Source organism: Takifugu flavidus, chromosome 8, assembly GCF_003711565.1.
Source record: "Takifugu flavidus isolate HTHZ2018 chromosome 8, ASM371156v2, whole genome shotgun sequence".
Classification (NCBI taxonomy): Eukaryota; Metazoa; Chordata; class Actinopteri; order Tetraodontiformes; family Tetraodontidae; genus Takifugu; species Takifugu flavidus.
Genome location: NC_079527.1, coordinates 16,128,176 through 16,141,291, shown reverse-complemented (window position 1 = coordinate 16,141,291; position 13,116 = coordinate 16,128,176). Strand labels below are relative to the sequence as shown.

The following is a 13,116-nucleotide window of genomic DNA, read 5'->3' as shown; positions in this document are numbered from 1 at the left end:
TTCTGTCCACAGATGGTTTAGCAGAACAGAACCCAGCACCTCCAATTGCACTGAACTATGAAGATATGTTTAACAATCAATCCAGTGGCACATCAGAAGAGCATCAGGATCCACATCACTCGTTGTCTCCACTGCTGTACTCCTCTACCACAGCAATAAATGCAGAGTCCCAATCCACCCCTTCCACCAGTGAGGCCGTAGCGTGTTCCATCAAGGAGAATGGAGATAGCTCACCACTCTCTCTGACCGATCAGTTTGAGAAAACTCTGCATAGTCAAGGCACCCAGACCGGCAGAATCCCAGAGTCTTTCGTGGAGCAAACACAGATCCAGATGAAAGCTTTTCAGAAGACCAATGATGATCGTGCTGTGTCCACCTCTCCCGTCCCTGCTGCCACAGTAACCAGGGAAGAACTTTTTAGTCATTTGCCTTCAAACACACCTGTGAGAAGAACAAAACTTCAGGCTTGTGTTCAGGAGGCTGGACAGGTCCCACCAACAGTACCAGCAGTTTGGACAGATGCCACCATTAGTGACCGCCTTTGGAGCAAATTAAAGCCTACTAGCCAACAAGATAGCACGTCTTCCTCTTCTAGCATTTCCTCCAGTGACACCATCATTGACCTTTCTTTGCCTAACCCGACCAGGAAGTGCTTCAACAGCTTCTCCACAGTCACCAATTCCTGTGATCCTACCTGGGTCACATGCTGTCGCTCAACTTTGAGCGCTCGCCATTCTGTGGCGGTGAACAAGAGCGACTCACAGCCCAATCTTTGGCAGAGTCAGTGCCACAATGATGAGCTCACAACATGCCCCGTGCTACCCCCCCAGGAAATTTCAGCCGATTCTCCTATCAAACAGATTCAAAGAAGACATACATGGAGTCGGCTTTACATGGAAGAGCTGAAGCAGTCATCAGCCTGCAGGCCGCTGTCAGCAACAAGTCCAGATTCCAAGTCCAAAAGTCTCGGGGATCTGACCTCTGAGGACATTTCCTGTCATTTTGACAGCACGTACCGCAGCATCAGTAGCAGCTTTGGCAGTAGGCCGAGCAGGGAACAGCACCCCCAAAACAGTGGCAGGCATCAGCCGGCTTCTCACTTGACAGAACAGCTGCGTAAACTGGCCAGTGTGGAGCCGCTGACTCCTCAAGACGCTGCCGTAGAGTGCAAGGAAAAAGAGTTGGAGGAGGAGGCTGTGAATGGAAGTGTGGTGCGAAGGACATCCAGGAGTCACAGCAGGGTGCGCTATATTGCAAACAGGGCCAAAAAGAGCCAGGAAAGACAGAAGATCCAAGGCCTCCTCCAGGGCAGAAGTGCAAGCTTTAGTTTTAAAACTTGTGCTGGTAGCAGCAGCACAAGTTGCCCCATTGAGGACCGGGGAACCCCTGAAGGGGCTTGCTCTGGTGCACTGAGCACCTTCACCAGTGAGGACCTGCTGGCTCAGCTCAATCTCTTCGCTCGCCAGCCCCCGAGAACGTCCCAGTTCCACGCTGATCCTGACAATACTGACGTTTTTTTCCTGCTCAGACTTTGACCAGTTTTGTTCGAGTGAAAACTTTCTTTTTTATTCCTTTCAGAAATCCCCAGGTTCCCTTATCAGCCGTCGAGCTTTTATGGGACGGCTTTTTAATCTGCATTTACCAAAATCATCTGAGTGATCCGTGGGCACCAAACCTTTGAAATCGGAACCTTTCATTAAAAATTGTGCAGTTTTTAGAGTTGTTGACTGAGATGATTCCCCATTATTTTTACTTGGGAAAATAGTAGCAATAGAAATCCTTAACTTTAAAAAAAAAAGTTTGCAGCAACTGTTATTGCATATTTTATCTGAGTTTAGTGAATCTGGATAAACGTGTGTATAATAGTATTCGTCCTTCCATCCCAGCAATAGTTCGGAAGCGGATCAGGTCAGAATTCCTCACAGGAGTCTTTGCTGATAAAGGAAATGTCTACATTTAAACAAGCATTAACTAGACCTTTTTAGCTGACTGCATGTTTTTATGATCATCATCCTAAGATTTAGTTTTAATAAAAGCATTGATTTTTGGTCCTTTTAAAGGATCTGATCTCTGTAAGGATCTCATGTCTCAAGCCTGTTTTGGCTTTGGTTACTTTATGGTACTAAAATGAGATGGAAATGATCTGTATGGATGCACGTTTATCTGTCAGGGTCAGGGGTTAACCCAGACCCTGACCCTAACCCAGGCCCTGACCCTAACCCTGACCCTAACCCTAACCCTAACCCTAACCCAGACCCTGACCCTAACCCTAACCCTAACCCTAACCCTAATCCGGACCCAGACCCTGATCCTAACCCGGACCCTGACCCTAACCCTGACCCTAACCCAGACCCTAACCCAGACCCTGACCCTAACCCTGACCCTGACCCTAATCCGGACCCAGACCCTGATCCTAACCCGGACCCTGACCCTGACCCTGACCCTGACCCTAATCCGGACCCAGACCCTGATCCTAACCCGGACCCGGACCCTAACCCAGACCCTGACCCTAACCCTGACCCTGACCCTGACCCGGACCCGGACCCTAACCCTGACCCTGACCCTGACCCTAACCCTGACCCTAACCCTGACCCTGACCCTAACCCTAACCCTGACCCTAACCCGGACCCTGACCCTAACTCTAACCCTGACCCTAACCCTGACCCTAACCCTAACCCTAACCCTGACCCTGACCCTAACCCTGACCCGGACCCTAACCCTGACCCTGACCCTAACCCGTACCCGGACCCTAACCCGTACCCGGACCCTTACCCTAACCCGGACCCGGACCCTGACCCTAACCCGGACCCTGACCCTAACCCTAACCCTGACCCTGACCCTGACCCTGACCCTAACCCGGACCCTTACCCTAACCCTAACCCTAACCCTAACCCGGACCCTGACCCTAACCCTGACCCTGACCCTAACCCTGACCCTGACCCTGACCCTAACCCTGACCCTGACCCTGATCACTGTTTGCACTGGCATGCTTTGTTTTAGAGAGATTAGATTTAATTCAGTGTATAATTATGACCTAAATAAATGAAAAATTCATGATGTGGACCGCATGTTTTCTTCTTTTACACTCGACCTATCAGCAGTTTTCTGCTCTTGGACACAAAGTCGTCATTAACGAGCCACTTCAAGGGGTTCTTGTGCAAACTGAAGGGCCTTTGGCCTTGTTTTGGCGGGGGCTTAGTGGTCTTGGTCTGCTCTATTTGTGGATTTCATTGAGGTCTGTTTAGCAGTGAGCGACTCCCTGCAGGAACCAGAATGTTCCAGAATTTGAGCTTGAGCCTGAACAACAGACAACATGAACCCGAACCCTTGAAGCATTGTTCAAGGAGAGACAACATTCAGCATCTCTAATCAGGAGTTTTGGCTCCAAGAAGATTCTTGCCAATAAAAATCCCCTAACTACCATTTTCTTTAACACTCACTTTCCCCGTGTTGTTTTTGGCAGGACACTTGATGAACTACTTGTTTTTTGTCAGATCATTTTGGAGGGGGTTCTAAAGCTGACGGCTACCTGTGGGGTGCTGTCAGACCCTGCCAGCCTGTTGCTCAATGCTGCAAGACTTTGTGAAGCATGACATGCTCATTTAGGGGCCACCGACTTGGTGCACAAGCACAAAAGACGGCTTCATTAGCATTCCAAGAGCACCCCAGTCTTCCTTTTAGGGTTGCAGTACTGCAGACAGCTTGGCACCTCCTCCTGTTTGGGAGGAGGCTGCTGAGATCAGTTGTCTTGGAGGCTTTTGAGAGCTCAAATGGTGAGACTAGAGGCTACTTCGTTGTCACTCAATGGACTGCAGAGTTTAGCCACCGCATTCAAATGGGATGTTGCATCACTCTGTTAACTCACTTACTTCTAATTCCCGGAAGTGTTTCCCCTCAGGAATGCCCCTCCCACTCCTGGAATCCTGCACATTTATTTTCCTTCACAATAGTCAAATGTGTTGAAGTTATTCACATGACATGACATCTCTGGTGGGGGTGTCTTTGGGAGTCTTAGCAGAAGCCAAATGTTGTTCTTTTCACTGTAGTTTAAGGAATTTGTTTTTTTGGGGCTCCCTGGGAGTTCTGGTAGTGACATGTGGACTCTCTGGAACCTGAGGCCCCCATTGTGACATGAGATTATATAACTACCAAACCAGTGGGTCACCATTGGTTGCCTGCGTTTTGTTCCACGTCCATCATGACTTCACCCTCCCTCTGGTGCTCTATCTCCTCCCTTTATCTAACCCCCCTATAAAGCCCATGTTTTCATTGGACACCAACTTTTCTGTGAGAGCAGAGAGGCTTTCTTACATTTTACTGGATCTGAAGTAACGCCGATGCGTCGCTGAGAGCTGTTGTCATTTTGTCTAAGATCTTAGGGTGAAACTGATGTAAAGCTGCTCCACATCATTTGCACATTTTAGCACCATGAAAACCTGTGTGATTTTGGTCTTCTGGCTGGTCTCTGCACCATCTCGAACCACAGGTAAGATCAGTTCCTGCAGTCAGAGAATTACTTATATGGTAAAGGCTGCTGCATGCATTGTCAAATAAGTGTCAAAGGTCACGTGTGACTGTGGTCTCCACCAGGAAAAAAATACACACACACACACACATAAATATGTTACATGACGCAGTTATTGATATAGCGCCACCTGGTGGCAACAGGAAATGTCGGGTTTTGCATTGTGGTAGATTGTGCCGAATGTGTCAATCAATTCACTTTAAACCTGCTAACGAAGCCAAGAAGATGCTTTATTGAGAAAATGACACCTTTTCATCAGAAGGTGTGGCCATGATGGCAAATCAATCCGGCTCGCCACGAAAGGAAAAGTCCCACGTTTGTTTTCCAAAGTGCCTCAGGCTTCACACATTTGACCAAAGTTCTGACATGAACACGTGCACATTACGATACTTGATTTACTGTATCGCGCCACCCAGGATGCCTTCAGTGGAACAGCTGCTGACTACATGTGACCTATGTGCTGGAAGCTTGTGTAACATACAGACGAGCTGAGGAAGATCGGCGTCCCAGGCGTGTGTGTGTGTGTGTGTGTGTGTGTGTGTGTGTGTGTGTGTGTGTGTGTGTGTCGCTCTACCTGCGGGTAGCATCCCCTGTTTAATGTTTGCTGATTAATTCACTCGTGCCCACTGGCATGACTCCAGGGTTTGTCGGCCGGCCTCCAGCCATCACATCAGATGTGCCAGCACCCCCGATGGGTGTGGGGGTGCGAGGGCCGACCAGAGCTGCATTCTTTTTATTATTAGTATAACTGCTGTCATCTTCTCTGCAGGATGATGACAGGGTGTCACGAGCTCCGCACGACTCCTGTCAGGGAGATCTTTGTGACACAGAAAGGATCCGGGGCCCTCGGCCCCCTCCCCATCCAGCCCTTATGCTTGGATCTGGCTGGGCATGTTCTGTTCCGAGGGACACTCTGAGAACAGCATTGCTCAGATTTTACTGATAGAAAATGACTTGGGAAGTCATGGTTGGTGTCACGATACCCGACGGAGGAACCAAAGAACAATTCAAACCAACCAAAATCATAAAATATAGATGAACTGAAAACAAATGAGACAAATGTGGGAGGCTCCAGAAGTGCCTGCTGGTGGTTTGAATGCTCCTTGACAGTCTCCTGAAGATGAACTAATAATGCTACACAAATACCCGCCACTCTCATGAACATGCTGGCGTGCGTTTACAGTAGAGGAGCAGAGGGGCCCACCTCCACCCCCTGGAACTATAACCATGGCTTCCCAAATGAACCCTGCTGCCACTCTCAGTTTTAGTTTCAATTCTTTGATTTGAATGCAACGATCCTGCTAGACTGAGCTCATTCTGTTCTCTCTGCTTCAGATGCAAAGGAGATTTCCATCACCACCATTGAGGTATTTCCCTTTCTGAAGACGATTGATCACATCTTTAACTGTCTGCATAAAACAAATCATACATGGAAAAATGTGAATCAACAACAGCATTTTTACTACATTCTTTCAAATTTGATTGACTAGCAGCAGAAAACGTTGTCCGTCATAATGAAGAATATTCCCACAGATTTGAACCAGTTGAATGGTCTTTATCCAACAAAATTCCCATTAAAACCAGGAGGAGCCGTACACCATGACTCGAGGTTCTGAGCTGGAGGGGTTCTGCATCGATCTGCTGTCTCAGCTCTCACAGAAGATCGGCTTCAGGTACGACCTCCACCTGGTGAAAGACGGACGTTACGGAGCCATAGATACCAGTGGCAAGTGGACCGGAATGATTGGAGAGCTCGTCAGAGGGGTGAGTTTGGACCCTTGTTTTTCTGAGGTTCCGTGTGTGTGTGTGTGTGTGTGTGTGTGTGTGTGTGTGTGTGTGTGTGTGTGTGTGTTGGGGGAGAATGTAGGGGTGGAGTTGTTTTCCTTTATTTGTTGCATTAACTAGTCAGCATCATTTTCCCTCACTAGTGTGCTTGTGTTCAGGAGGCGGACCTGGCTGTGGCTCCTCTCACTGGTGTGCTTGTGTTCAGGAGGTGGACCTGGCTGTGGCTCCTCTCACTGGTGTGCTTGTGTTCAGGGGGTGGACCTGGCTGTGGCTCCTCTCACTGGTGTGCTTGTGTTCAGGAGGCGGACCTGGCTGTGGCTCCTCTCACTGTCACTGGTGTCTTTGTGTTCAGGAGGCGGACCTGGCTGTGGCTCCTCTCACTGTCACTGGTGTGCTTGTGTTCAGGTGGCGGACCTGGCTGTGGCTCCTCTCACTGTCACTGGTGTCTTTGTGTTCAGGAGGCGGACCTGGCTGTGGCTCCTCTCACTGGTGTGCTTGTGTTCAGGAGGTGGACCTGGCTGTGGCTCCTCTCACTGTCACTGGTGTCTTTGTGTTCAGGAGGCGGACCTGGCTGTGGCTCCTCTCACTGGTGTGCTTGTGTTCAGGAGGCGGACCTGGCTGTGGCTCCTCTCACTGTCACTGGTGTCTTTGTGTTCAGGAGGCGGACCTGGCTGTGGCTCCTCTCACTGGTGTGCTTGTATTCAGGAGGCGGACCTGGCTGTGGCTCCTCTCACTGTCACTGGTGTCTTTGTGTTCAGGAGGCGGACCTGGCTGTGGCTCCTCTCACTGGTGTGCTTGTGTTCAGGAGGCGGACCTGGCTGTGGCTCCTCTCACTGTCACTGGTGTCTTTGTGTTCAGGAGGTTGACCTGGCTGTGGCTCCTCTCGCTGGTGTGCTTGTATTCAGGAGGCGGACCTGGCTGTGGCTCCTCTCACTGGTGTGCTTGTGTTCAGGAGGCGGACGTGGCTGTGGCTCCTCTCACTGGTGTGCTTGTGTTCAGGAGGCGGACCTGGCTGTGGCTCCTCTCACTGGTGTGCTTGTGTTCAGGAGCGGACCTGCCTGTGGCTCCTCTCACTGGTGTGCTTGTGTTCAGGAGGTTGACCTGGCTGTGGCTCCTCTCACTGGTTTGCTTGTGTTTAGGAGGCGGACCTGGCTGTGGCTCCTCTCACTGTGACTGGTGTGCTTGTGTTTAGGAGGCGGACCTGGCTGTGGCTCCTCTCACTGTCACTGGTGTCTTTGTGTTCAGGAGGCGGACCTGGCTGTGGCTCCTCTCACTGTCACTGGTGTCTTTGTGTTCAGGAGGCGGACCTGGCTGTGGCTCCTCTCACTGTCACTGGTGTCTTTGTGTTCAGGAGGCGGACCTGGCTGTGGCTCCTCTCACTGTCACTGGTGTCTTTGTGTTCAGGAGGTTGACCTGGCTGTGGCTCCTCTCGCTGGTGTGCTTGTATTCAGGAGGCGGACCTGGCTGTGGCTCCTCTCACTAGTGTGCTTGTGTTCAGGAGGCGGACCTGGCTGTGGCTCCTCTCACTGGTGTGCTTGTGTTCAGGTGGCGGACCTGGCTGTGGCTCCTCTCACTGTCACTGGTGTCTTTGTGTTCAGGAGGCGGACCTGGCTGTGGCTCCTCTCACTGTCACTGGTGTCTTTGTGTTCAGGAGGCGGACCTGGCTGTGGCTCCTCTCACTGGTGTGCTTGTGTTCAGGAGGCGGACCTGGCTGTGGCTCCTCTCACTGTCACTGGTGTCTTTTGTTCAGGAGGTTGACCTGGCTGTGGCTCCTCTCGCTGGTGTGCTTGTATTCAGGAGGCGGACCTGGCTGTGGCTCCTCTCACTGGTGTGCTTGTGTTCAGGAGGCGGACGTGGCTGTGGCTCCTCTCACTGGTGTGCTTGTGTTCAGGAGGCGGACCTGGCTGTGGCTCCTCTCACTGGTGTGCTTGTGTTCAGGAGGCGGACCTGCCTGTGGCTCCTCTCACTGGTGTGCTTGTGTTCAGGAGGTTGACCTGGCTGTGGCTCCTCTCACTGGTTTGCTTGTGTTTAGGAGGCGGACCTGGCTGTGGCTCCTCTCACTGTGACTGGTGTGCTTGTGTTCAGGAGGCGGACCTGGCTGTGGCTCCTCTCACTGTCACTGGTGTCTTTGTGTTCAGGAGGCGGACCTGGCTGTGGCTCCTCTCACTGTCACTGGTGTCTTTGTGTTCAGGAGGCAGACCTGGCTGTGGCTCCTCTCACTGTCACTGGTGTCTTTGTGTTCAGGAGGCGGACCTGGCTGTGGCTCCTCTCACTGTCACTGGTGTCTTTGTGTTCAGGAGGCGGACCTGGCTGTGGCTCCTCTCACTGTCACTGCAGCCCGTGAGCGCTTCGTTGACACGACCACTCCCTTCATGCAGACTGGACTGAGCTTCATCCTTCGTAATGATGTAACTTCAGCAAGGAGCAGCGTTGGAGTGATGTCGCCGTTCTCCAGAGACACGTGGATCGGCGTCTTCATCGCATTCCTACTGACAGCATTCTGCATGTTCCTGGTTGGGAGGTCGGCGAACCTCTAAAAACATCCTTGTGTTCTCATGTGGTGTCGGGTTGAGGTCAGGGTTAGAGTTAGAGTTAGAGTTAGGGTTAGCGTTCGGTTTGGGTCAGGGTTAGGGTTAGGGCTAGAGTTAGGGAGAGATGGAGGGATTAGGGTTAGGGAGAGGGTTAGGGAGAGGGTTAGGGTTAAGGTTAGGGCTAGAGTTAGGGAGAGATGGAGGGATTAGGGTTAGGGAGAGGGTTAGGGTTAGGGAGAGGGTTAGGTTAGGGTTAGGGTTAGGGAGAGGGTTAGGGTTAGGGCTAGAGTTAGGGAGAGATGGAGGGATGACATTGGCTCACTTTAGAAGACAGTTTTCCCCAAAATGATCACACTTCAGCACGTGCTAACGTGGTAAGCCGCCCGAATTCTATTGGTTCACCAGCTGAGGGTTAGGGTTAGGGTTAGGGTTAGGGTTAGGGTTAGGGTTAAGGTTAGGGCTAGAGTTAGGGAGAGATGGAGGGATTAGGGTTAGGGAGACGGTTAGGGTTACGGAGAGGGTTAGGGTTAGGGAGAGGGTTAGGGTTAGGGAGAGGGTTAGGGTTAGGGTTAAGGTTAGGGCTAGAGTTAGGGAGAGATGGAGGGATTAGGGTTAGGGAGAGGGTTAGGGTTAGGGAGAGGGTTAGGTTAGGGTTAGGGTTAGGGAGAGGGTTAGGGTTAGGGCTAGAGTTAGGGAGAGATGGAGGGATGACATTGGCTCACTTTAGAAGACAGTTTTCCCCAAAATGATCACACTTCAGCACGTGCTAACGTGCTAAGCCGCCCGAATTCTATTGGTTCACCAGCTGAGGGTTAGGGTAAGGGTTAGGGTTAGGGAGAAGGTTAGGGTTAGGGTTAGGGTGCTCAATATCAGCCGGTTTTTCCAGTAAGCCGGGACAGCACAGCTGTTACTGTGACAACGTCTCTCTTATCTAATAATTTTGGGCCACTTACTGAGGTGCTGTTGGTTCTGGGTTAGGGTTATTTCTACGGATTTTCAGATTTATTTGCAGAATCTCAGGAGGATGTGTTCCAGCCACTAGATCCTCTTCTCTTCTCATGAATAAGACTGGTTGATTGGCTCCTGACTAAACCTCATTTTACTTATGTCTGTGTTCTATATTTATGGGTTAGGGTTAGTTAAAATAGTTAAAAAGTTAAATATGAAGTATATGTGATAGATGTCTGTGATTAAAATCACCCTAATATGAATATTTGATGAAGATGCTGTGGTGCCACCAGCATGTGTAAGAAGATGACGACTATGCTGATTTGATTTTTTGGCAGGATCAGTCCATCCGAGTGGGCGGAGCCAGACACCGATGACCACAGCCTCACCTTCTCACACAGCCTCTGGTACCTGATGGGCTCACTCACCCTGCAGGGTAAACCAGAACATACTGTATGTTCTCTTGAGCTTGACACACTGGTTGATCAATAGATGATGAATAATTCTGCTAAATTTATGTTCAGAATTTCATATTTAGCTTTTACGTGTCTGTATGCCTCAAAATGACAGCACTTTTGGAGATAGCAACCATGCTGAACAAATTTTACAGACGCATTTTACAAAAACCTCCTCTCCTGTGTCTGTGGTCTCAGGTGCTGGTCCTCACCCTAAAAGTCCCTCCGGTCGACTGATCAGCACCATTTGGTGGCTGTTTACGATTCTGCTGCTAGCATGTTACTTCAGCAGCTTTAGTTTGATGATGTACACCAGCAACAAGCAAATGTCCATCCAGAGCTTTGAAGACCTGGCCAACCAGGATGTTATTGATTATGGTACTGTGAGGTCTGGGGCCACCATGATGTTCTTTAAGGTGCTTTAGATTTTACTGAAGAACATTTGGGACATTATCTTACACAAGACTTGTAAAGGTTTCATGATTTTTATTTTCAAGTATTCCAACAACCCTGTTCACCGGAAGATCTACCAGCACATGGAGCACAAAAAGAGCTTTGTGTCCACCATGGAAGAGGGTGTCCGACGCACCCAGGAGGGAAACTTCGCCTTCATCGGTGAAGCTGTTTCATTAGAACTGGCAGTGGCCCGTTACTGTACACTGACCCGCTCACAGGACGTCATCGGCATGAGATCGTACGCCATTGCAGCGCCTCTAGGTGAGCAGTACGCTCAAAAACACCGATTGCTGACCTTTTGGATTTTGGAGACCCCCACTATGTTATGTAGCCTGGCATTACTGCCTATGTAGGTACTGTTCTTTACCACTATACTGTACTATTCTATACTACTACTAAATGAAATCATCTTTATTGATAGATTCTGCTACAATCATAACTATTATATTTGGATTAAAGAAGTTGACCCTAACTCAGAAGTTGGTCAATGGTCCAGATCAGTTCTTTTTCACAGCAGCAATTTTCACATTTGGTTGCTAAAGTAACATAAAAATGGAGCTTTTGTGGTGGATGAAATGATCAGTTGTGTAACTGAATACCATTCCAGGTTCCCCCCTGGTAAAGAACTTGTCCATCGCCATCCTGAAGCTCAGCGAGTCTGGCGAACTGAAATATCTACATGACAAATGGTGGGCGAGCAGCTGTCTGCCCACTGACCGGACTCGGCTCTCTCAATCTCTACAGCCACATGACCTGCTTGGACTCTTCCTCTTCCTGGCTGTGGGATCAAGCGTCGGACTCCTTTTGGCCTTGACTGAACTTCTGTCGAGGGCTCGCAATCAAACCAAGGATGGAAAGGTAGGAAGTTCTGGTTTATGCAGGTTGTGTTACGATCAAAAGTGTCTCAACTGCAGACCAGCCGCATCCTGATACAACATTCAGTTCAATTTGTCTCCGTTTATCAGCATCTCTAGGTGCTTTACAGAAACTCATTCTGACCCCCAGGAAGCAACAGTGGGAGGTAAAACTCCCATTCAGCAGGAAAGAAATCTTGTGGGGTGCTTTAGCCAGTGCTATAGCATAGCCATGGCATCATTAGTCAAATAAGGAAAAGCTAATGCTAATAAATGAATGACTTCAATTTGCTTGGCTGCAAGAGTGTCACCATCAGCACCACTATTGTGAGCCAGAATGACCATGATGTTTCCTTTTATTTGGTGCGTGTTTAGGGTCACTGGATGGCCAAAGAGGTTAGGGTTGGGGTTAGGAGCAGCCGCTTTTAGATACACCAAAACAAGACATTTGATCAGGCTAATGATTGCTGACGCTGAAGGAAACAGAGGCGGACCCACAGAAACATCACCTCCCTCCCTCCCGCCCTCAAAATACAAACTCTTCAGAATAGTTTTACCTGTTTACATCTTATTGGATGTTATTACATCTGCTTTTTGCTTTTGTCATTTGGGGAGTGTGTGTGTGTGTGTGTGGGGGGGGGCTTTTGATAAAACGTGTTATTAATATATCATTATTACTGTATGTCATCAGCTTGTTGTTTATCTGACAGAAATCGTGCTGCTCCGTGTGGACTTCAGAGCTGAGACAGAGGTTTGGAGGAGACGGGACGGAGCGCAGCTCCGACAAAAGCAACACTTAAATGAACGCTGGGTTCAACAAGTGATGACCTTTGATTTACCACCAGCTGTAGTATCAGTAGTTAAGGTTAGGGGTCACTGACCCCTGCTGTTAAGCATCATTAATGCTAGAAAATCTAAAAGTGAGCACTAATATAGTTTATTAATGTTTTAGAACTGTTTGCTTTTTATAAATAAAGTCTTTTCATTTTTACTGCATGTTGATGAAGTGTCACAGTTTGTGAACACATGCAACTCAAGAAGCACCTGAAATGGAGAAAATCAAGTGAAACAAGGTTTTGATTCCAATGATCTGGTTTCAAAGGAATATTAGACACGAGGACCAGGAAACTATTTCAAGCAGGAAGAGAAAAAGGAAGTTTTTAGTTTTCAGGGATCAGCTCGTGACCAACAATGACTCAAGTATTATCTACCGTATTTTCACGACCATAAGGAGCGCCGTATTATTAGGCGCATGCTAAAACATACAGTAAAATTGACAACGGAAGTAAAACAGTGAGTTTCGACACATTTATTGAACAAAATATTCATTCTTCCGCCACAAAACCATCAAAGTTTTCATCTTCTGTATCTGAATTAAACAGCTGCACTATTTCAATGTCCAACATCCCGAATTCCTCTTCTTAATCATCTGAATCGGACTCACCGACAGGTTGTGGTTCAGCCTTGATTTTGTGAAAGCTCTTCCAATACATGAAGACGGTATCATAGCCCCTGCGTCTACAATCCACCCGCATATGGTGGCATAACCTGCCCGCCGCTGC

At 49.0% G+C, this 13,116-nt stretch overlaps 2 protein-coding genes across 10 annotated transcripts in view; both read left to right on the top strand.

Moving 5' to 3' along the window:
- plch2a (phospholipase C, eta 2a) overlaps positions 1-3,063 on the top strand; it is a 51,721-nt gene extending 48,658 nt beyond the window's left edge. For 7 of the 9 annotated variants that reach the window (XM_057040043.1, XM_057040044.1, XM_057040046.1 and 4 more), the window contains one exon: positions 13-3,063. In XM_057040043.1, coding sequence (XP_056896023.1) covers positions 13-1,535 — 1,523 coding nt within the window. In that variant the 3' untranslated portion in view covers positions 1,536-3,063. The remainder of the gene's footprint in view (positions 1-12) is intronic. The other 2 variants (XM_057040047.1, XM_057040048.1) reach the window with 2 other exon arrangements.
- Positions 3,064-4,262: 1,199 nt separating this feature from the next.
- LOC130529618 (probable glutamate receptor) lies at positions 4,263-12,550 on the top strand. Its single transcript, XM_057040049.1, has 9 exons — positions 4,263-4,486; positions 5,861-5,892; positions 6,110-6,289; positions 8,608-8,831; positions 10,128-10,225; positions 10,443-10,660; positions 10,742-10,961; positions 11,308-11,558; positions 12,265-12,550. The coding sequence occupies exons 1-9, from the start codon at positions 4,429-4,431 to the stop codon at positions 12,352-12,354; spliced, it is 1,371 nt and encodes a 456-aa protein (XP_056896029.1). The 5' UTR covers positions 4,263-4,428; the 3' UTR covers positions 12,355-12,550.
- Positions 12,551-13,116: the final 566 nt, after the last annotated feature.

Coding starts and splice junctions, on each gene's coding strand:
- LOC130529618 (XM_057040049.1), top strand. CDS start 4,429: ATGAAAACCTGTGTGATTTTGGTCTTCTGGCTGGTCTCTGCACCATCT. Junction 10,962..11,307: donor CGCCATTGCAGCGCCTCTAG/GTGAGCAGTACG, acceptor ATACCATTCCAG/GTTCCCCCCTGGTAAAGAAC. Junction 11,559..12,264: donor ATCAAACCAAGGATGGAAAG/GTAGGAAGTTCT, acceptor TTTATCTGACAG/AAATCGTGCTGCTCCGTGTG.